Raw genomic sequence first — 23,178 nt, 5'->3', positions numbered from 1 at the left:
CTCCCATTTACAGAGGTATTTCAAATAGTTGTCAAAGGGCTTCAAAACCAAAATACCTCAGGACAGAAAGGCCATGAAAAGTCTCTAAGAACATCAAAAATACTTGAATGAAAATATTTTGAAGGGACTGTGCAGTTGTTGTTCCAAAGCTTAGAGACACCCATTTGTTTCCTGCCAGCAGGATCACACAGGCTTGCTCCCAGGAAGCACAGCAGCGGCTGGCAAGAGCAGGCCAAAGCAGAGTGCTATATGCAGGCACACGGGTGCCTTGAGACTGTAGATCTCTACCTACTATGCATGCACAAAACTTCTAGCATGTCCTGGGTCAGCACCATGCAGCCTCCATCAGCATGGACACTTTCTGCATTTATATACCAACCCTGGTCCCTCTAGGACAGGTAAGGTAGACAGCACATGCTGTATTTTTCCCAGCACACATGACAAGGAAGGAGACTTTTCAGGATCCAGAGCTCAGTGAATCCATCCCTTACCTGGGAACCCAAGCAAGAAATTGAAATGTGCAAGTGCTTTCAGAAAGCTCTGGCAATGGATTGTGGAAGCAGTTTCACAGCTGATACACACACTAGCCAGATAGCTGGAAATACATTTCTAAAAGCCAAAGTTCAGGGACTTTCTCCAGCTGACCATATTGCTTTAGGAATGCATTACATGAATTTTAAGCATCTAGACATTTTAAGTGCTGTGTTAGTAACTATAGCTAATCTTGTGTTCAGTCAGTCCCTGAAAGCTGTTAGGCTGATCACTGTTTATACATCTCTGAGCTATGATGCTAACCAGGGCACTGCTTGTGGGGAAACAGATAGCAATATCCTGATGAGCTAGCTCTAAGTTGAAGGCACATACAAGACAGTCAGCTTGTTGTTACATGATAAAGTGAGAACATAAATACATATGGATATGGATACATAATAAATAATCAAATGTAAGCACCCCAGACTCCCCAGAGTATGTCCCAGAGGTTTGTTAAGGAATTCTGTGAGTCCATCAGCACAACTCTGATACCTTTCTGGCAAAAACCTGAGTTCCCATACAAGCTGTAACTGCCTGCCTGCCAGTCCGTTAACTCAATCCTTGCAAAAATTCACTGGTACTCACATTTTACAACTGCAGGAAGCTACCACAACTAAAACCAAGCATGACAGTAGGGACATACACAGATTACATTTTAGTATTAGTAAATGGAGAATTAATTCCTTTTGCCAGTCAGAGTAGGTTGCAGGAGGAAGTAACTTCTAGTGTCAGTTTGTTATTACTGTCTTATTTACAATCCCACTGGTACAGCTCATCCAAACATCAGGAAAACAGGACATGGACACACATGCAAGCATTTCACTTCTGGGAAAACAAACACAACAAAACCCCCACAACACCCACCCCCCACCCCCCCAACAGTCAAAGCTCTAACCTTGCATTTCTGTGCTTTGGCTTGGTGCAGAACATCTTGATAATGCCTTGCATTTACTGGTCTCACATCTTGTAGCTTGGCTGTGGGCAACAGTAGGGTTTCCAGAGTTTTCTTAGGATTTCCTTGGTCAATTGCTTCATTAATGTGGCCAATTGCAATGATTCCTGTGAAATGGAAAAGCTATTGAAGATGTAGTTACCAAAGAAAGACGCAACTTAGCAAATACCAGGTACAAAGTAGTAGTAATGTGAAGAACAGAAAAATCAAGTAACAAGACACAGAGGCAGCGACACCAGCTGATTTACAGTTATTTTTGATCAAATAATCTTGCGAAGCTATGCAGTTGCAGCTTTTCTTTCTGCCACAGCTATTCTTTAATCTGAATCTGCCTTTTCATGAAAATATTTTCTGAAAAAAGGGGAAGACAAACTTCCCTACTTTCAGGGCAAGAGTATGTACATGAAACCTGAGGAAAGATTGGGTGTCACACCTAAATATGCTCATCTGCAAATGGACGCACAGTGCTGAAAGACTTATTTTTCAAGTGATTTCAGACCAGACTACATGAAACACCAGTTTGGTCAAATATATATGCTGACCTCCCAACCAAGCTTTACATAGCAACTTATTTTGATTTCTTTAAATTCCAGCTTAAATAACCAATCTGATAATGTAGACCTTAAGAGAAAACATTTCATTGTTCAGACCAGCACCATTCAGGATTTCAAGTCAGCAAGGAACATGGCCCAGCGTATTTAATAAAACACCTAACTTTTTTTCCAGACTGGTCTCAACATTTTAAAATTTATTGCCCTCTACCCCCAAACAGAGATGAAGCACACTGCTCAGAGTACTTTCTTCCTAAATCCACTCCAGAAGTTCACCAACCAAGAGCTTCCCCATCACCTGTGAGGGATGGCAATCCCTCATAACAGCAGACCACCTCTCACCAAGTCTCTCCCAGGCCCACCATAGCCTAGCTGGTGGGGTCAGATCCATGCCCTCATAAGACACTGGAAATGAGTAGTTTTTCTGGGGGGCTGCCAAAGAAAGACTGTCAGTGTGACTGAAAGCAAGTGCAGCTATTTTAGTATTGAAGACCAACTCTCCTAATGCAAGACCACTCCTAGTGATTGCAGAGATTCAGACAAGAAAGTGTCAGGCAAATTAACTGGTCAGCAACCTACCCTGCCAGAGTGCACACATTTTGAGTAAGCCATAAGGATCCACAGCAACAACTTGACAAGATTTGAGAAGCAATAATCCAGTCAGTTTTAGCATTTCTGTAGCATAAAGCTTCTCTTTCCGATATGAAACAGTAGCATGCATGACACTGATAGCAGTGTGGGAAGGACACAATTCCCACACATCACTGCCACTGTGGAAGGAGCTTATGTCTTACTACAGTCCAGAATTCTCCCCAATGGCAAGCAGTCTGAAATCTGCCCTCACCTTTCCATGATCCAGCCATTGGGCATAACTTGATGGCCTCAGATTTTAGTGTAAAAAAAATAAAATAAATCTTCTGTATCTTGGTCCTTTAGCATTTCTGAGGCTTAGATAGATTATCCCACTTACTGTAACATCACCCTTTTGGGGCAATGCAATTACATTCAGCTTTAAAAATAAGCTCTACATCTGTTTATACTAGAAAAAGTGGGCATAAGAAGCCATTGTCAAGTAGGGCATCAAGTTACCTAGAAAGCAGTACAAATAACTGCATTGCATAACTTCTTAGCAATTCCCTTGTGAAAAACAAGGATTTGGAAATCACTGAACATTACAAAACTCTGTTCCACAGTATTCTGCCTATAATTTCTTCTCCTGTCTTCCAGCATGCTCTTTGCTTAACACTTCTGCAAAATCCCCAAAGCACAACCATCTCATGAAATACTGGAAGGTATTGCCCTCTGATAAGTGGACAGAAGCAAGGCATTTCTGCAGAAGGCAGGCACTCTACAATATCTTTCAGGCAGCCAAAACATAGCCAGGACTTCTAAAAACCAATGGGGGTGTTCAGAATTATTTGATGTCCTTCTCTCTTGAAGGCTGCCTACACAAGGCCACTCAGCACAGAATGTTGTGGACCAAGGACCAGAGTATCATCTCTGCAGGCAACGTAGAATGAGAATTACTTACTTTCATTTTCTTCTTGAATTTGTATATTAACCATGTCAATGCAGTTCTGGATATCATTCCAGCTTAAATAATCTTGGCCTTGAGATGAAGCCTCTGACTTAATAGACAATAGTGTATCAGCATAACTATAAGAAGATATAAAATATGTAAGTGTATTTCATATACAAGATAAACTGCCTTAAAGAATTAGTGAGACACATCATCCATCATGTAGTGCCTGTTATTTTTTTCAGTGAGTGAATTTCAGATACTCATCTGAAATTATGGAGACATAAGCTGCCTTGCTGGTTCTACACATGCATTTCAGTATCTGAAAAAAAATGGCCTGCACACTAACTCAGAGCACTCTTATTGGGAATGTAACACACACACACCAGACATATACTTTTTTTTGTGGTGCTACAAATAAATTTGGGATAGCCTGTGATCAGCTAAGTCAAATACCAGAATTTCTGCCCTAGCATCAGGTAGCAGCACCTCCTGCTACCTCCATGCTCCCTCCACAGGTAGGATGATGGGCCAGAGGCAGAGGAATGAAAATTTATGCTGCTCTCCCACAACTCATGGTCCTCCAAGGACAGGGTCTGTAGGCTGTGTCTACTCTTAAAAGGACCACAGATCAAGATGAAGTGGGAACATTCACAGTTAACTCCTGTGTATGTAAACTAAATAATTTTCAGATTCCTGAATCAAGCGTAGAACCGCCACAATGTCAGATCAGATACCTGTATTCTATTTCCCACAGAAGCCTGATAAATTAATGGTTGCTGACAAAGAAAAATTACAGGGGACAATCAATTTCCTGCTCCGATTTAGCTTTCCAGCATTTGCAGCCTGTATTTAAGGGTTTCCCAAGCTGAAGGCTATGTATCACTTAAATAGCTGTAAACATGTTCTATGCTCTGTTCATTTACCCACTCTAATTTGAAATTGTACATATTTCTGAGTAACAAGTCCTACTAAAGTGTTTTGTGAGATTGCAGCTCCTTAAATGTATTTTGACCTTATGCTTGATAGCATCCCATTTTAACTTACTCCAATTCTCATAGGAAAATAAAAACTTGAGTTAGGGGAGGAGCTAGGAACTTCTATTAACCTCCACAACATACATACTTCTGAAGACCTATTGAATATTTCCCCCAAATTTTTTCCTCTAGGAAACACATCTCAAACAAATTCATTGCTTCTGGTGGAAAGCCATTGTTTGCCATCTCTCTTATTGAACTTTATACTCATTCTACTGTATTCTTTCTGGTATTGTGCAAGCAAAGCTTCCTGAAATTTTCAACATAAAGCTGCCAGCACAGATTTACCTAATGCCATAAAAACCTATTTTGTTCTCTACTCCAATTAACTTACACAATCACAGCATGGCAGGTGTTAGAAAGGGCCTCTGGAGATCATTTAGTTCAATGCCCCTGCTAAAGCAGGTTCACAGGAATTCTCCAGAGAAGACAACGACTCCACAACCTCTCTGGGCAGCCTGTTTCAATGCTCTGTCACCCGCAAACATTTTCTTTATTTTTTCCTTATATTTTTCCTTATGTATTCCTAGTGCTTCATTTGTATTGACTGGTAGGTTAATCTAAAGATCTGGTCGCAGAAACACCAGCCCAAATTGCTGCACTTGTGACACTATGGAATCCATTTGTATGTAGAATCATAGAATCAATAAGGTTGGAAAATACCTCAAAAGATTGTCAAGTCTAATATTGCTTCTCTTGCCCACAAGCACCATCTCATATTAACAGAGACCATGTGGCAGATCAATTTTATTCTTCCAGTGAACAGGGTGGCCTCTTGCTCCTATCCTGACTGCCCTTCTTCCATCTTTGTGACACCTAGCAAGGGCCTCTCTCAGATTCATATCACCTGTCAGCCTGCTGAAGATTTTCAGCCACTGCTGTCCCTTTTGCTTAATAACGCCTTCCAGCATTAGCTATGGCCATGTGCTAGTGTTCATGCCTCCTTGATCTCCACTCCACACAGATGGCTCAGGTCCCACACAAATTAGCACTGCTTCATATTTTTTGCAGATATGCAAAAAAGCACAGAGGTAGTAGTAGCATATAGCTGTGACAAGTCAGGCCCATAGTGGTGCAAGCAGCTGGCAGCTAAGTGAAGCCTATAATTTAATGATGAACATGCATACGTGCCACAGAGTTGTACTCAGCTTTTTAGCAAGCAGGACTGCTCTACTTTTTCAGACCTTTGCAATTTTCAAGCACAAAAAATAAAATTTTTTAAAAAAAAGTATTAGCTGTGGTTTAAGGGACCTCCTGGACCTTAAAGCCTTAAACACTACCTTGTTCCAAAGATCATCTTTCAGAATTGCACAGAGGTTACTAATTAACAAATTTCAGTTACAGTTGTTCATGTTTTAGTGTTTGCAAAAATTCTCAGATCTGGAAGTTTGCTTTCTGAGGATATTTTCCCTGAAACTCACACATCCTCTGCCATTAAATATCTGAGGCTGTCTGGCTGCTTGTACTCCTGGGTAATACTTCTGGGTACACAGCTAGTTTACCAATTGTCACATTATCCCTTATTAATTTATAACACGTGCTTATCTTGCAGCTTTTTCAAATTCATAGCCACAATACAGGCCAGCCCACCTGGAAAATGCCTACTTATCCTTCTGCAGAAGTTGCCAAGTCTCATTCAGACAAGACAAAATGAACCTTTACCGTTGAAAGTTTTCCTCTTCCAGGTTATTGAAGCCAATGCATGGGTTTCTGAGGTGATTCTGTATCATTAGGTTGTCCTTGTTTTCCAAGGCCTGGTTTAGCAACACAACAGCTGACAACATTTCTACTGCAATAGACAGTTCGTCATGTGCCAGGTAGTTCTGTAGGACAATAACGTACTGCTGTCAGGAAGCTAAATAAGCAGTGTAACAAATTTTGAGTTACACAGTCTAGATACCATCATGGAAATAGACTTGATTTAAAAATTCTGGCAAATTTGCTAGTCACAGGCATGTCAGATTAACTGGTGGTAGAGTTTACTGGGTTTGTTACACACCCCTTTCCTTCTTTTGTTCCTCAATCCCATCCATTGTGGTGTTACACTCATATCAGGGGATTACTTTTCTACACAATGCATAAAAAAGAGTTAGTTCTCATTAAGAGCATGCAACAATGAAAAAAATATCAGTTGATTTGTTGCAACACAGGAACTCAGCCAGAGCAAAGTGTGTTAAGAAATAAATTCTGTAAATGAGTTATTGCCTATTCAACCAAAGCCATTCATGCAATACGTAACACCATGGGCAAGAGGATTAAGTCTGATTTTACACAACAACATGCTATGTTTGTGCTCTTTTGTGGTTTGACTATGTAACATCAATGAGCAGGTTGTAAGCCTTTTCACTCTTACCACAGCATTCTGTTGTTGGAGGTTGAACAGTTCAATCTGATAGACAGCAGCAGCAAATGAGTGAACAACAGGCAGCTGTGCCTCCGGTTTCATCAGTGCAACCAGTGTTTTACTAGGATCACAGTTACGAATTGCAGTATTGATATTGTCAACTGCTATAAGTTCTGGAGAACAGCAGGGAAAAACATAGGCATGTGAGATTCTTTAAGACAACTGCTGAATATTGCAGAAACTGTGTCTGCTCAAAGGTAAGCAGCAAATAATTGACTGAAAGAATTTAAGGTTTCTGGACTTTTAGATATTACATACTGCTCTATGTTGAAGGTACAATAAGCAAGGAGCTGACCCCGTCCTAACAGAAAGGCCTAACATTCTTCCTAGATGTGCTTGTGGCAGACATTGCTGGGTATGTCAGCTACAGTGCCTCAGTCTTGCTTCACCCCAAATGCTCCTTCCCTTCTAAGCCAGACTTCCCTTCTCCAGCTCTCAGCAGGACCTAACTCAGCTAGCTAAAACAAGCTTGTCTGCAGCACCAATGATACTTTCATTGTCCGTTTCAGGAGGTTTTGTAGAAATCAACCAAATATGTTGGGGAATCGGGATTTTCAGTGGCTCAACTAATAGAAAAACACATGCTATGGCTTCTAGGACTTCTTCTGCATGCCATCACCTGTTCATTTGTCCAACAGCATGGAAGATCAGCCCTCACAAGTACTACCATCTAGAAATCATCCCCTTCCCTACAGCTCAAATTTCAAGTTAAACAGATCACTATTACAGGAGGTATGAGTACCCTTTTCAGTACCTCAACAAATCCACACATTTCACTTGCTAAACTGACTTAGCAGAGATTTGAACCCTAGCAGAGAAACTCTGAAAAACACTTCCTGCTCAGGCAGCTGCAGTAATCTTACAACACCCTTAGCTTAGTCACAGACAGTGTATTTGCACACCTGGTGGAGCCAAGTCTGAAGAAATCCAGGCAAGATGCACCCAGGGATGTGTTGTACAAGGGACTGCCCTGGTCTTACATAAAGGGAAACAACCTTGAAGGTTAGAGTATATGTGGCAAAGAACGACAATTAGGTAATTGTAATTTCCATCAGCAAAATAACCACTGTCTCCTCCACACTATCTTATGACTTTTCTGTATACTATTATCCAGGGAATGTTTTTAGTCATCACTGATGGCTCCAGTCTGTACAGGACTGCTTGTACAGCAGACACCGTGCACAGTTCATGTCTGCAGAAACACTCAGATCTTATTATAACACATGAAAACTTTTAAAACCTAGCTAATCTGGCCCACCTAAATAAGCCCACTGCCTCATTTCTATTGCTCTAAAGCACAGTCATATAAGTCCATATTGTTATTGAAGTCTCTCTGTTAGCTATTCCCAAGGTCATAAAAAGGAAAGGCTCTCAGAGCTATGGCATGCATACATTTTTTAGAGAAAAGAGCAAAGAGTCAGAGTCCACAAATGGCCTGGACTAGCTGTGTGTTTACACTACTGATTTGTAGTTCAGGAACTGAGCATGCAGTTTGCAAAACACACATTACACTGTTCACATTCCAATAAACCCCACTATTTTTGTTTCAAATGAAATGTAGGAAATAAGTTGCTCCCCAGATCACTGTTACTGGTCTTCATGAATGACAGTTTTCCTCCTCATTTCCTTTACCAAGGAGCAGCTCAGAAAGTACTGCTTACCGTACCTAACCAATCTAAAATCGGCTAACATTTGAGGTAGCAAGTCAAACTTGAAGCTTAAGTTGACCTCACAGTACAGCTTGTATGTTACAATACAAAAGCAATCAGCCTGCATTTATAGGATTGGAAAGAATACCAGAGACAAAACAGCCACTAAGCCATGCCCAGGTGTAGCATGAAATAACAGTAGTTTAACCAAAGATGAACTTCTTGCAAAGAAGTTTCCAGTCAAAAGCGGTAACACATGCACTGCAAATTTAGATCCCCCTTAACTATATTTTTTTCACATACTGTAACTCATATCTTGGGATATTTGTAGTAGGCTATGAGCAGGTTGAATTTAGATACGTGTCTAAAAGTAAGACTAATTTTCCTCTGCGATGTGATTGCAAAATATTCTTCCCTGTGATCATTCTATGTCATCACTCCCAAGTGAGGATTAATACTGCACTGACAAATAAATATTTATTCAAGCCATCAAGCCATGCATTGTCTTCAGTTTTAGCTAGTGTGATTACCAGTGGCTGAAGTTACTCAAAGGAAAAAAGGGTTGGCAACTCAAGATTAAAGTATATCCAATGCAGCACAGATTGATGACTTTACAATTGTGACACTGAGAACAGTTACAAAAATAAAATGCAGCATATAAGGTTTCCATTTGAGGAACCTTGTTTACATGCAAGAAATGGTGGATTCAGTTAATCAGCTTAACAGAATTAAATGGCAAGGGTGAAAAATGAGTATTAAAACAGTTACTCACTAAGCTTGTGAGCCTCAGCTTCCACATTGGCAACACTAACTTCTCTCTGTATTTCACTTTTGTCGAGCATATTTGGAACCCCTGCTATCTAACAGATCAGAAAAAGAGATTTAATTATGATTTTAAGTTTGATGGGAAATAAGGGATTAAAGCCCTTGACAGGACACTAAGATTTGATTGTACTGTGCATCAAATATAATTTCACAGTAAACATGGCATTAATCTTGCCCTGTGTTTTTAGTCTACTCAAAATGATAGATTTGCTCCTTTAAACTTCATTGACTCTCGCATTTGCTGTTAATGATTCAACATCACCTTTTGTTGTACTTGAATTATAACTTGTTTTCTAAAGAAAGCAGAGTGATAGGGACAGCATAGTGAATCTCAGATTTTAGTCTTCTGTCTTGGTTAGAAACTACTTATAAGGGCACCATGCTCTTTAGAGCAAATGCACTTTGGTGTCAGTTAGTAGTATATCGATTATTCTAAAACTTTTATAGGACTGTTTCATAAGTGATGTTGAAGGCAGAGTAAATGCAATTTAGCTTTGGATTAAAATCATCCAAAAAAAGGGGCACTCTGATGTATAGTACCTGTTCCTTTCAATTACCTGCATTTTCTGTTCTTTAGAGTCACACAATTGCAATAGATACCATGAGGAATTTTGTGGCAGAACTTCAAGTAGGCTTAGAGCAGGACGGTTCAAACCTGCCATCAGTGCTACTTCATCTTGCCGGTCAATAGCCTCATTCACTTGGACTAAAGCTATGTGAACTGAAATGAAAACAATGCTTGTAAGCAGCAAATACACTTTGGGGGAGATTAAAAAAAAAAAAAAAAAAGAGAGAAAAATCCATTGCTGTCAGCATCTCACTTTTGTAAAAGCTAGCTAGGGTGGCAATCATTATCCAGCAGAGGATTATCTGTTTCAAGACCAATCCTACAAAAGGCATCTCTGGCTCTGTACAGCCTCATGTGGAAGCCGTTCAACAACAGTGAACTGGAAGCTTGAATGAATGTCAGCTTTATATATAGAAGAGGGGGTCAAAATTTCCAGTATTCTGTACAAGGAACTCAAACACAAGGAAACAGAGCAGGCAATAAATGATTTGATTCTGAACTGAAGCGTCCTTTCAAGCAAAAAACTGCAAACACAGACATCAGCCCCCTCCCAAGATTAGTAGAGAAGGAGTAGCAAGAAAACTGTTGTAGACAGCTATTCTCTGATTATGCATGTTTTGTAAATTTCCATAGAAATATTTTGTTTGTTTATGAGGCTTCAAGTCGTGTTCAGCAGGAAACCAGGAGATCGCATATGTGCATGCTTCCATAAGGATCCATAATGGCTTACTGTTTATCTTATTGATATTGCCTTGAATCTCAGCTTGTGTCAGCAGCTCTTCATAGACATCTCTCTCTTCTTCAGAGATTGTGCCATTCTAAGAAAACAAAATTGTTGCTAGTAACTGCAGAAGGAAAAGCTATTAGCAGAGCCAATAAAACTGAATCAGCTGAAATATTTGCTGAATGTATCTGTAAAGGAATTTGTTGACCACATAAACTAGAGAAATTAGCACTTGCTGGTGACTGAGCAATATTCAAAGCATTTTCAGCTTCTGTAGTTCTCATCAAAAACCCCCACCAAATAATTTCATATTAAAGATCTGTGACAGAGGTTATACTTTATGCTAAAACATAGTATAATTCTTTTTGCAACCTTTTAAATACAAATGTTGTTTGTTTTCTAAAGCAGTTGATACACACAAAACCCAGTCATTGTTTCTTTTCAGCGTTTCAGTATTTTATGCTTTCAAAGTTAAGCTGCATCATTCTTATAAAAATTGCTGTCAGCTTGTTTCATTACCATTATTTATTGTGTTTAATTTAAAAGTGTATTTGCCTAATTATTCTACTTAAGAGCATGCTAATTTTTTAAATGGTAATACTACAGCATGAGAAGCAACTTGAAGGCACATGTATACTAGGAGAGCTAATAAAATACCACTACCTTAAGTCTTGCACTTGATGCTTTTCTCCTTTTAGCTTCAAAGAGTTCATTCTGATAGTCCTGTGCAAGTTCCTCATCAACGTTTAGCAGCATTGCATTTGGGTTTCTCAGAGTTGCAATGGTTTGCTCAGCTATTCCCTTCTCAATAGCTTCATTAATTGCAATTACTGCTGCATGCACTGGAATTGAAAGCACAATCTTAAATTTCAGGGAGCAAAACGTTCAAAACTGGCAAAACTGTTTCTTCCAATTTATTTCAAATGACTGTTTAATACATATTCAACAAGCCACATATTCCCCACATACATCCCAGTCCTAATGTATCCCCTGCTAGTGTGCAGCAACGAAAGCACTCTGTTTCCCCATAGGTGGCACATTGCTGTCCATGTTCTCCCCCAACTAGGGTTTACTATTCTACTGACAGGAAACAAAACATGTTACATTTTATTGTTCAAGTCCTGTGTCATTTTGAAGGCAATTACTTCCAGCAATTGAAAGACTGTTTGGTAAATTTTCTCTTGAAGCTGCTTTTGCATCCCTGAAGATGGGAGTCATGAAAGTATTTTCTAAACTTTCTACATATCTGAAAGGTACTACACCAGAATAAGGAAATCAAGACTCAATAAAACTTGCTCTCTAGAAAGTCTCCTCAGGCAGACTGCACATCTAATCTGCCCAAGATGAACTGACCCCTTTCCCAACTGAGGATCTCCATGAATATCTGGGAAACCAGAGATGGTTCTGGTTACTTCTGTTACTTGCAAAGCCATGGGATAGCAAATATCAAATGCAAGGAAAGCATACCCAAAGGTTTTTGCAAAGGGTTATTGCCATGGGACTCACCACAGCTATTGACTAGCTTAAGTATAAAACCTTTGCTTGAGAAAAGGAAAGGCCAGCTACTAAAAAGTGCTTGACTGCAAGATTTTAAGAGCCAAAAAGCTCTTTTCACCACACAGCAAATTTACATGAATGTACAAAATCAAAACCACTTATAACTGAATTACATGTAGAGTAATGGCTAACAGCCCCCCTCAGATATTTCCTGCACACATTTGGCCCTAAGATCAGTCTAAATGAAGAATTTTTGTGAGATCTACACTTTATCTGTATCTTCATGCCACAAAGACACCCCTAGTGACCGTCTAGAAGCAAAACAATCACGTGTGATTTCAGATAAACACTTACCTAGACGCTACCCCAATAGAGAAACACAGCACCGCTCAAAATTTATCACCACAGTAACTTGTCTAGGCTTTACTTGCCTGTCACCAATAAGATGTGAGGGAAAACATGAATGTCATCTTCCCTTATTCTATCAATATTTGCTTGCTACATGGCCTTGCATGGTTTTACTAAACTAGAGAAAGGCATTCAGTAAGAATCATCTTTTGGGATTAAGATTGAGTCTATATATCTAAGTTTTGGTCTTCAGTTTCTTCAAGTATAAGAAATAATTGAAAGATGCTTAGGAATGATTAGGAAATTTGATGGTTTTTTTGGGGGGGAAGGAATGTACAAATTTAGGAAAGTACAATAGAAGAGCAGACCATTGGAAAATAAACATGGGCAAATGAAGCATGAATTGAATCCATACTTTTGCTGAGAGGGCAGTCATGAAACAACTTGCCTGTTAGTAGATAATTCAATGCTTAGCATTAAATTTATTCTAGAAAGCTTTTCTAACATAATTTAACTCTAGCTCAATTCACCACACCATTCAGCATCTGATGTAGTGGAGGAGAAACAAGGAGACACACACACTGATCACTTTGACATTGAACTTTACCAATAGGGGAAATTCAGATTGGTCATTAGGAAAAAGATTCTTCACTGAGAGGGTAGTTGGTCACTAGAACGGGCTTCACAAGGAAGGGGCCATGTCAGAATTTAAGGAGTATCTGAACAGGGCACTTTTTCATACGGATTAGTTTAAGGTTGTCCTGTGAGGAGCAGGGAGTTTGACTTCAGCTTTATCAGTCCCTTCTAACTTAAGATACTCTGAACACCCAGATCAGCTTCAAGGGGCCAGAAAAGACTGCTATAGACAGACACATGTAAGACATTACCCCCATATCTTCATATAACAATACATGATAAGTATGTTATGTCTTCTACAGGTGTATTAAAGGCATCACTGCTGGAAGTAGAGCTAGCATAAAGTAGTTAAAATGATAGGCTCAAGGTTAAGAGAGACAAGAATGGGTGTTGGTGGATGCAGTGAATCCATTTACCTGGAGAAACAATGAGAAGCCTGGTGGGACTTGAAAGAACAGTTTGGAGGCATGGAAAACTAAGAGGGCCACTCAAAGAATAAAGTTGCTTTGAAAGCTCTTAAGCTTACTTTTTTTTCTGCTGACAAGTGCAGCAGAAATCATCAGCAATTGTTTAACTTCATCTTGTGCTTATTCCATTTTGGAAGTAGGGTGGTAGACTCTTCCATCAGGATCTCCACATCCAGTGTCACTAATGCATGAGGGTTTCCCTAGCAGATGTTTCCTGTTCTGGGACAGGACATGTTATCTACAGCACATGTTGCCCAAAAGGACAGAAAAAGGTTCAGGAAACCCTGATTTTCTATGGAACACTGAAAACACTTCAGAAACAAAAGGAAGCCCCCTACACACACTATAAGCAACTTTTGGAGAAGGAAGTCACAGCCCTCTTATCATTGTGGAAGGAAGAAAGGAAGGAAGCTCCCTGGAAAAATGCTTGTTAGTCACTGGTTCTCTGTAAATTTGCTAAAAAAGGAGACAAAGTACCCTCACTTCCAAAGGCACTATTTTAAGAGCTAATTTTGCAGAAGCATGTACATAGTAAGGTACATCAAGCTTCAAAATACACAACACAGACAATATAAATCAATGTGAAGAAGCGTGTTTGAAGTTACGGTCTGGAAATTTCAGCACATTACGTATCGCGAATCAGCTTGTTTCAATTATGCTACTTTGCAAAGTTTACAAAAGTTACTGTGGAATTTCATTATAATGCAGCGTTTATTCCCCCCACCTCCTGATACACAGCCTGCAGTACTGTTATTGGTCTGTATCACTGACACTCTGTGCCATTGAACATACTCAAGACAGCCCTTCTGTTCTTGAAGGCATTACCTCCATATCTTCATGTAACATAATACATGAGAAGTATGTAATCTCTTTCTCAGGTGTATTAAAGGCATTCACTGATGGAAGTAGAGCTAGCATAAAGTAGTTAAAATGACAGGCTCAAAACAACCAGAGCTCAGGTATGGATTTAGGTGGACATATTTCTTGTCATTTAACTTAAAACTCTTATTTATAATATATCACTTCATTCCAGAAAGAAAATTACATGGAAAAAAATATTGACTTACAGATCAATATGCTTGGGCAGCAAAGCACCCCAGCATTAAATTTTGGTTTTGAGTGGGAGCTATTAAAGACAGACTCAAAGGGATCATAACAGTGCGTTGATCCCCCTAAAAAGGAAAAGCTCACATAGGTGCACCAGCAAGATTCACCCTCCAGCAGAGTTCCACCATGCTGTGGGTCACGCACCAGCAGAGTTATCTGTCCAAAATAGTGCCTTGTCCTAGCAGCAACCTGACTGGGTGTCTGAGGAGAACACAAGCCAAAGACAGGAAGGAGGCACAGAGAAGATACTTTGTTCTTGTTAACAAATCCATTGTATTTACTATGGTGCAGGGGTGCATACACAGCTCAATCCACCGTTCTAGAAGAGAACTAGCTACCAAAACATTAAACCCAAGCAAAATACTGTAAGAAATCTGTTTCTGGTAGCACTTCTGATAGTTCAGTGAAGATGCTCAAAACGCAGACTGCATAAAGATCTTTCATAAGCAATGCAATGTGAGAGCAGTGAAAACATAATTTTCATGTTATTTGTTAGGAGGTGGCAAACTTGGTGAATTAAAGCACAGAAAATATTTTTTTAGTATTCTGTCAAATTACCGTGTAGAAAACAGACAGGAGCTACACTTACATGCAGCTTCATCCACTGATAACTCACTGGCCAGAATCCCACCAATTTTACTGAAAGATGGCATCTGTATACCATATTTCTCTAGCTCCTTTCGCATGTTGCTGATTTCTTCCTCTGTTCACATAAAAAAAACACACATTACCAGAAGAAATGCTTAAGGATTTCATTATGCATCATCATACCTAAAAATATGGGTGCAATACTTTTGCAAGTGCTTGTGGATGGAGCTTCTTAGCAGTTTTTCCTCCCTGTTCTGAAGGAATCTAAGGTACGACAAGTACTCCATGCAAATTCACTCCCTCCTGTCCTCCAGAGATTGATGTTCATTAAAAATACCAACCTCCCACCTAGTTAATTAGTATATGTTCAGAACAACCTTGTGGGATGTGGTGGGTTGAAGTCTAAAACCACCACACGGGAGGAGAAAGACATAACAGAAAATATGTATGATGTTAGTGGATCTATTGGGTGAAGAAACCATTTAACATATAATTAGATAAGCATTTTATTACCTGTGAAGTCTACTTTTCCCAAGAGGTCCTGGATCTGTGGTGCTAATCCTAGTTTGAACAGATATAAACTGCAAATAAGAAAATTAGAATTTTAAGTCCTGCATGTGTTTGAGGTTTTTATTTTCTTTGCAGTGAAAACTGCATTTATGAAGCTTGTTCTTTAACTGTCTTCTTACACTAAGATTTTTCTATTTTTCTATTTCTGTTACATAGGCCCTGTAATCTGGGACATACTCTGAGATGCTCTATGAAACATCAAGTCAAGAAGGATTTCTCTTTCTGTAGAACTTAAAAATACATCATAAAGAAAACTGTAGAGTTAATTTGTTCTCAGCCCAAGAAAGTCAAGGGTTAAAGAAATGAAGAAGCTCATACTGGGGAAAAACAACACACAAATGCAGTTTAGCACACCTTATAGTTGTGGCTCTGTGTACTGTTTTGAGTTGTGTTCTTAACACCCCTGTAATTAATAGCTGAAGACACACAAATCACTGACACTCTCGTAAAGCCTACCCAAGCCTTTCTCAAATATATTTGCATCATTAGCTATTTAGCTTTTGGAAAATGAGGAGAGCTCCATTTAAAGTGCTGTCCAGGAAACGATACTTTGTGTTTCAGCATAGCATGGAAAATATCTATTGTTGTTATTATTCCTTGACTTCGAGAGGGCTGTCTGAAGAAACATCCCAGTAGTGAATCCATATTTTCTCAATACCTTCCAAACAAGGCTTAGATATATCTATAAAAGACTGGTACTTCTATATCTGTAAGTGAAATTCAATAAATAAGTTTTGCAACCAGGGATCAAAAAGGTAGATTTTAAAAAGACAGTGTAAATAACACCAAAAGGATTTTATTGCACCTCTGTTTGAAATTACTGTACCACTACTTTATACCTTGCAGATGTGCACTGTGGCTTAAGAGTTTTGTTTGGGTTTTTTTTTGTTTGTTTTTGTTTTGTTTTGTTTTGTTTTGTTTTTCTCCCCTAGAGGAGCACATCCCCTTTGTGTTTTGTTGTTGGGTTTGTGGGGGGGTTGCAATTAGCAAGTTAGAGAATGTGATTTCAAACCAAATGTTTGTAGCTGTCAAGGGTTTTTTTAAGAGCACACAGAATCCACATTTCTTCTCCCAGGCTACCACAACTACTCCTCTGCTTTATTACCTGGACAGACACAAAAGGGCACCTCATAGACTGGTTTGGGTTAGAAGGTCATCTAGTCCAACCCCCTCTGCAGTCAGCAGGGGCATCTTCAACTAGATCAGGTTGCCCAGAGCCCTGTGGAGCCTCACCCTGCATATTTCCAGATATGGGGTCTCAACCACCTCCCTGGGCAACCTCTTCCAATGTTCTATTACCCTTATAGTAAAGAACCTGTTCCTGGCATCCAATCTAAAGCTTCTCTAGTTTGAGGCCATTGCCCCTTGTCCTAGCACTTTTGTAAAGAGTCTCTCCATTCTTCCTGTAGGCTCCCTTCAGGTACTAGAAGGCTGCTATTAGCTCTCCCTGGAGCCTCTTCTCCTCCAGGGTGAACAGCCCCAGCTCCCCCAGCCTGTCTTCAGGTAGGTCAACAGTCTCTTGACTGCTGAAACACCTCAAAATTATTGCCATTCCCATCCTCCACTTTTCAAAGCAATCTTAAATGTAAGTTAGCTACAGCAGGGAAAAGTGCCACATGACTGTAGTAGTTATGAGCCAGGTTCCTCTGTTACCCTGATCTGCCTGCTTGGTTTCCTCTGGGGTCTTTTCAAGTTTTACTTTGAAGTTTGACACAGTCCCAGCTGAAGTGCTGAGTACCATACAAATAATTATGGAGATCTGGACCATCACTGGGCTAGGTTGGCTTTTTTCAGGGCTACAATGAAAAGATAGAGACTGAACTGTGAGTGTTACTTCCTACACTCCCTTTGTTTGGATAATTTATTAACCACCAGGTGGTGCTGAAAATACACGTACAGCCTTACTGGGAGCATAAATACAACTCTCTGTATGAAGGTATAATTTCACTAGAAATAACTTGCTTAATGCTTTCATAATGTAACTTGAACTTCAGGGAATCCACGTAAAATCAAAATCAGGGTGTCTTGAGGTTAAGAAAGATGGATATGAGGCATTAGGAGCAAGGGAGAAAAACAATGGAGAAAGGGCAGGTCCCAGGCAAATTTCCCTTTGTGTTGTCTGTGCAGAACTGCAGTTCCTGTTAGGCAGTTTCTCAAGTCTTGTTTTATGTTCAGCTCATGTCTAACATGCCATAAAAAACACCTCTGAAAGTAGTGTGCTTTTTTGTGAAGACATATGCTTGTTATTCTACTGCTTCCTAGAAAAACAATGCCTTGAAGCTGTCCAGCTTCAGAGGGATAGTTTGTCCAGGATGTAGCAGAGATCTGCTTGCAAAGATAATTTGAAAGCTGTTTTTTGGGGGTACAGGGGGGATTCCAGAAGCACTGTTATGTATGAACAAGAATCACTGTTAGCATTTTAATTTAAATGGAGCTGTTCTTAACTGCATTTAGTTCAGGAAGAAATCCAATTGGCTTTCACAAGAAAAGTAGTACAAGACATGAGCCTTTGAAATTTGAGCATGAGCTCCAAAATGCATTAAAATGTTGGCATTTAGACCCAAAGGCTTCATATAGTCATCAAGCATATGCTAGAGGTGCAAAGGTGAAAAGCCTGCTTGTAATTGCTATTTTTATAAAAACATAGAATTGTTTCAGTTGGGAAAGACCTCTACGATTGCCAAGTCCAACTGTTAGCCTAACTGGGAACCCTGCAAACCAGGCAAGTGTCTTGTCCTTAATTCAGTTGGTTTCCACACTGCTTGAAATGTTGGCTGTATTGCATTCAACACTGACATCTGATTTGAAAGGCTCCAGTGAAGGACTTAGGATGGGAAAAGGCATGGAAATAAATAAAGTTCAACAACTGTTTCTTCAGTTCTTGCATTCTGCATGGGATTCAGGCACAGGGCCCTACACTTCCATGCGAAAAAATCATAGATGAAAACACTGCAGTATCTATTCCCCTTCAGTGTGGTGTGACATTTGATACCAACTTTGTTTCTAAAAAATAGCTTGTATGCACAGTTACAGCTTCGTGTTGATATGCAGTAATGAAAAGTAATTTAAACAAGATAAACGAGGAATTGAAAGCTGACACAACACAGACTAATTCTGATACTGACACAAAACCTGGGGTACATCAAGATGGATAAAGGAAAACTTCTGCCAAAGGTCAATCCATTGCAAAATTCCATTCAAGATGAAAAGAGTTACTGCCATTGCAATGACGACACAGATATTAAGAATGTGTCTAACTGATGGGCTAATTGTTCATGCAGCACTGAAATGCACAGTTGATAAAGTCCTCCACACATTAGGAAGCAAATATTGGAAAATCTCTTTGTGTTCTTCCACCTCTTGCAAAACATCTGATCTGACCCATGATGTGGCCAGAGAGGCATGCAGCCCACAATGTCAGCCTGAGCTGGTTAACATTAGAGCCCCATACATCTACTCAGGAAGTCACTTGAGGCTTACACAAGACTCTTAGATAACAGACTTTACCAAGTTTTAGGTGATAACTACCCTTAAAGAGTGCTGTTGATAGTGTCCAGTTAAAATTGTTATGGTTGGTTATAATATTAAGTGGCAACACTTGTCAAAGATGACAAAAAATACCAAGGCTGTCAAGTCTAGCATTTGAAAGAAATACGCACTTTGGTAGTATGCCCTATTTATTGGTAGTGAGCGTACATAGTGGAGTGAAAGAGTGGACACATCTTTTCAAGGATAAGACCTCAAAAAGATTTCAGTTACAGTATGTATACTTTCTTACCTATAACCCTAGAGTAGATGATATGCCTCTGAATACCATTAGGAATGCAGAAGAAAGTTTGGGGCATAAGTTAATGATTTTCTTTGCAAGCATAGTGGCAAGAAAGTAATTATAGGTCTCCAGGTGCAGGAAATGAGCTAGGAGAGCCACAAGGGAGAGGAGTTGTCTGCCAATACCACTGCCCCTAACCCCAGGGACAGCATGAGGCAGACGTTCATTACTTTTAGTGCTTAATATCAAGAAAATTAAGGCAGAATGTAAAAAAGCCCCAACGCAAGCTCTGTCTTCAGTAGTGTAGTCAAAGCCATCATACATTCAATTTGCTCAGAACATTCAAATCTCGGAAAATGTTAATTTTCCTATGAGTGTTCTCAGAATACAGTAATTTTTTGCTTCTCTTTTGAGACAGAAGGATGTCAGTTCATCACTGTTTACACCCTGATCAGCATGTCTGCCCTATGGCTACACTAACATTTTGCCAAGATTTTGTACCTTTATTTGGTTTCTGCTACAGGTATGTGTTCTGAAATGGTAAGTGCACTTTGTGAGGGGCTGTACCCACTGAGAGAGAGATACCTTCACTAAATTCAATAGTCTTTCATGTCTATTTTGAAAAATAATTTGGCCAGTAATGCTGACAAAGTTGGACTTTTGTCTCCAACTTCATACTAATGAACGTGTAAATTCTGACAGATCTTGATATACTAGTTACCCTGATGCCTTTCAAGAGTTACACTCCTTGAACTGGGATTTTACATTAACTTTTGCTCCCATTGCGATTTACCTTAGAGCATGAATGCAGTATATCATCCTAGGGATGTTTTTCCTATCATAGACATCTGTAGTTTCTGGATAAAAGATCTAAAAAACAAAAAGCATACAGTTAAAGGAGAAGACATGCAACTGACCAGAAAAGTTGCAAAAATGATCTCTCTGTAATACTGTAACTTAAGCTCATAGAACTTCAGCTGTTACTTCTATGGAGTTATGAATTAAGTCTTTTCTGATGCTATTTCATAACTAGTTTTCATAAGGAAAAACTTAATAAAGCATAAAAGCTACTAAGGAGGAGGTAAGAAGGTAAGATAAGCAGATAGCATTTCAGCAAGATTTTTAGAACAGGGTTTTTAGAACAGTGAGTAAGTAGGGTTTGTCTTTCTACAGACACCCAGATCCTGGGATGCAAAGTCTCCTTGCAAACCACACTGATCACACACAGTTTTAAAATGCAAAATTCTAATCGCCAGCACCTGTAATTTTGTGAATACATAACTTATGGATAAAGATATTCAAGAAGAGGAATATTAAGGAATTTAGCCAAAAAGTCACATCATAAATTCCAGTTCGTCTTCTAACACTAATTTGTTCCTGGCCTTGGTCCCAGTCACTAAACACTTTCTCCACAAAAATAAAATACAAGACTTAGGTAACCATGAGAGCTGGCAACACACTTCCACACCAGGCACTTGGGGCTGCACCATCCCATGGCTAATAGGACAAGTCTAAGTCAGGAGCACAGTACCCTCTTCTTCATTTCCTCAAAATAGCTTTGTGAGAGAGACTTGGGAATGCTTTTGGCAATGACCATCTTTCACATCAGAGGAGAAGCCTTTCAGAGGAAAGAATTCAGGGTGGAAATCAGCCAGCTAAACAGAGGATCTAAGTTAGACAAAGGAAAAGCCTAACCTAGGAAAGACAGGGTCCTCCCCATCTTTATGACATTTCTGACAGCAGTCATGGCCATCCTTTTCTGATTAAGGGCACTTGTAGTGAGTTTGCCCTCAGTGACTAGCCATTAGTCTCCATTAGTCCCTGCAGCACTTCAGGATGCCACCTGAGCATCCCTGCTGCACCCAACCACAGTGCACTGGCAGCACTGGGACTGCCCCCACCCAAGCACCCCAAGAGCAGCTGCTGGGCAGCCTGAGTGAGGCAGTACTTGCCCCAGGCTGAGTGCTGGTGCTGAAGTGTCCAAACAAACCAAGTAGGTGTTTCCACACAGTCTTTTCTTGAAGGATTTTCATCTAAAAAAGACTCACTGATGCCCAGAAACAGCAGCAGAGGGGGGAGATGACAAGTGAAGACCCACAAGGAGGAAGATAAATATGAGAGGTGACCCAAGAAAGCAGCTGGTGGAAGAGGAGCAGCAGCATAGCCATGCAGAGCACTGGAGTGTGCACTGGAGTCTGGAAACAGGGTAGAGGCAGAAAAACTGGGACATACATTGAGAGGAAGAGGCAGCAAAAAGACATGATGAGAGGTAGTAACCTAAAAGAAGCAAACATTTAAGTTTTCTGTTTTAAGCCATATTCCTCTTGGGCCCCCACAAAGACTATACTAGCAATAAGATAGTTAAAATGCTATTAGTATCCCCATTTGTCTTTCTGCAGGAGTAGCACCCTGAGCATTTCCACACACAACACTTGTCCACAGCAGCTGTGGACATGCACAATACCAGGAGCAATGGCACATAACATACTTTCAGCATTACATTCTCTTCAGATTTGTTTCCTTAATTACCCATTCCACATCGACTTACTGTAAGCAACAATCTATGCTCCAGGAGATGAAAGGGAGTATCAGTTAGTGTTGAGAAATTTCGCTGACAAAATGTGAAGGCTTACCTTAGGCAGACCAATGGACTCCATTGCTCTTAACCACTGCACAGTGTTATCAGTGTGCCGAAAATGAAGGCCAGATCTCTATTGTAAAGACAGAAGTAAAAGATAGTTAAATATAATAATAATTTTAAAAACACATCAAAAAAATTCTCTTCAGCCTCCCATTGCTTCCCAGTTTTATATCCTGAAGATCCCTTGTCTGAACCTGGAGAGCAAAGCACCACAGTCACTATCCTGCTAATGAAATGTCCTAACACTTAACAACCCCACACTTGCAGCTCATTCTTTTATCTCATTATTTTGTGTGACATAAGCCAGGCTTGCATTCATTCAGGTGGACTGTGATTGAAGTGACCATTTGTACAGCCTTAGTAGTCTTTGGGAGTAAAGGCTGGCTGTTGAATACCAGGAACCACTATCTTCAAAATACAAAAGTGGTAACACTGATCAGCACTATTGTGGAGGTGAACAGATAAGGAGCTTAGTCACTCTTCAGATCTACCTGAATACGTGACCCTTCCCCTAGAGCCTACACAAATGGCAGTTGAAATAAAGTGAGAAAGATGTTGTGTGGGTTTTTTTCTGAGTTGGTTGGCAGTTTTTGTCCTTTTTGTTTGTTAGTTCTGTTGTGCGTTTTTTTTTTTGTTTGAGGTTTTTTGGTTGCTGTTTTTGTGGGGTTTGTTGGTTTGTTTTTTTGTGGGTTTTGTAGCTTTGGGGTTTTTTTGGTTGGTTGGTTGTTGTTGCTGTTTTTTAAAGTCAGAACAGAGTGGGAAAAAGAAGCCTAAACTCACATCTCGGAGACTTTC

At 39.8% G+C, this 23,178-nt stretch overlaps 1 protein-coding gene across 1 annotated transcript in view; it reads right to left on the bottom strand.

Annotated features, from left to right (window-relative positions):
* IQGAP2 (IQ motif containing GTPase activating protein 2) overlaps nt 1–23,178 on the bottom strand; it is a 141,587-nt gene that overhangs the window by 49,418 nt on the left and 68,991 nt on the right. Inside the window, exons 4-15 of the mRNA XM_054179067.1 lie at nt 22,376–22,453; nt 20,536–20,612; nt 15,917–15,984; nt 15,405–15,518; nt 11,424–11,602; nt 10,767–10,854; nt 10,026–10,189; nt 9,416–9,503; nt 6,944–7,107; nt 6,253–6,413; nt 3,566–3,690; nt 1,427–1,590 (exon numbers count right to left, since the gene is read on the bottom strand). Coding sequence (XP_054035042.1) covers nt 1,427–1,590; nt 3,566–3,690; nt 6,253–6,413; nt 6,944–7,107; nt 9,416–9,503; nt 10,026–10,189; nt 10,767–10,854; nt 11,424–11,602; nt 15,405–15,518; nt 15,917–15,984; nt 20,536–20,612; nt 22,376–22,453 — 1,470 coding nt within the window. The remainder of the gene's footprint in view (nt 1–1,426; nt 1,591–3,565; nt 3,691–6,252; nt 6,414–6,943; nt 7,108–9,415; nt 9,504–10,025; nt 10,190–10,766; nt 10,855–11,423; nt 11,603–15,404; nt 15,519–15,916; nt 15,985–20,535; nt 20,613–22,375; nt 22,454–23,178) is intronic.

Source organism: Dryobates pubescens, chromosome Z (genome assembly GCF_014839835.1).
Source record: "Dryobates pubescens isolate bDryPub1 chromosome Z, bDryPub1.pri, whole genome shotgun sequence".
Taxonomy (NCBI): Eukaryota; Metazoa; Chordata; class Aves; order Piciformes; family Picidae; genus Dryobates; species Dryobates pubescens.
Note: the sequence above shows the minus strand (reverse complement) of the source record. Positions and strands in the feature narration are given on the sequence as shown.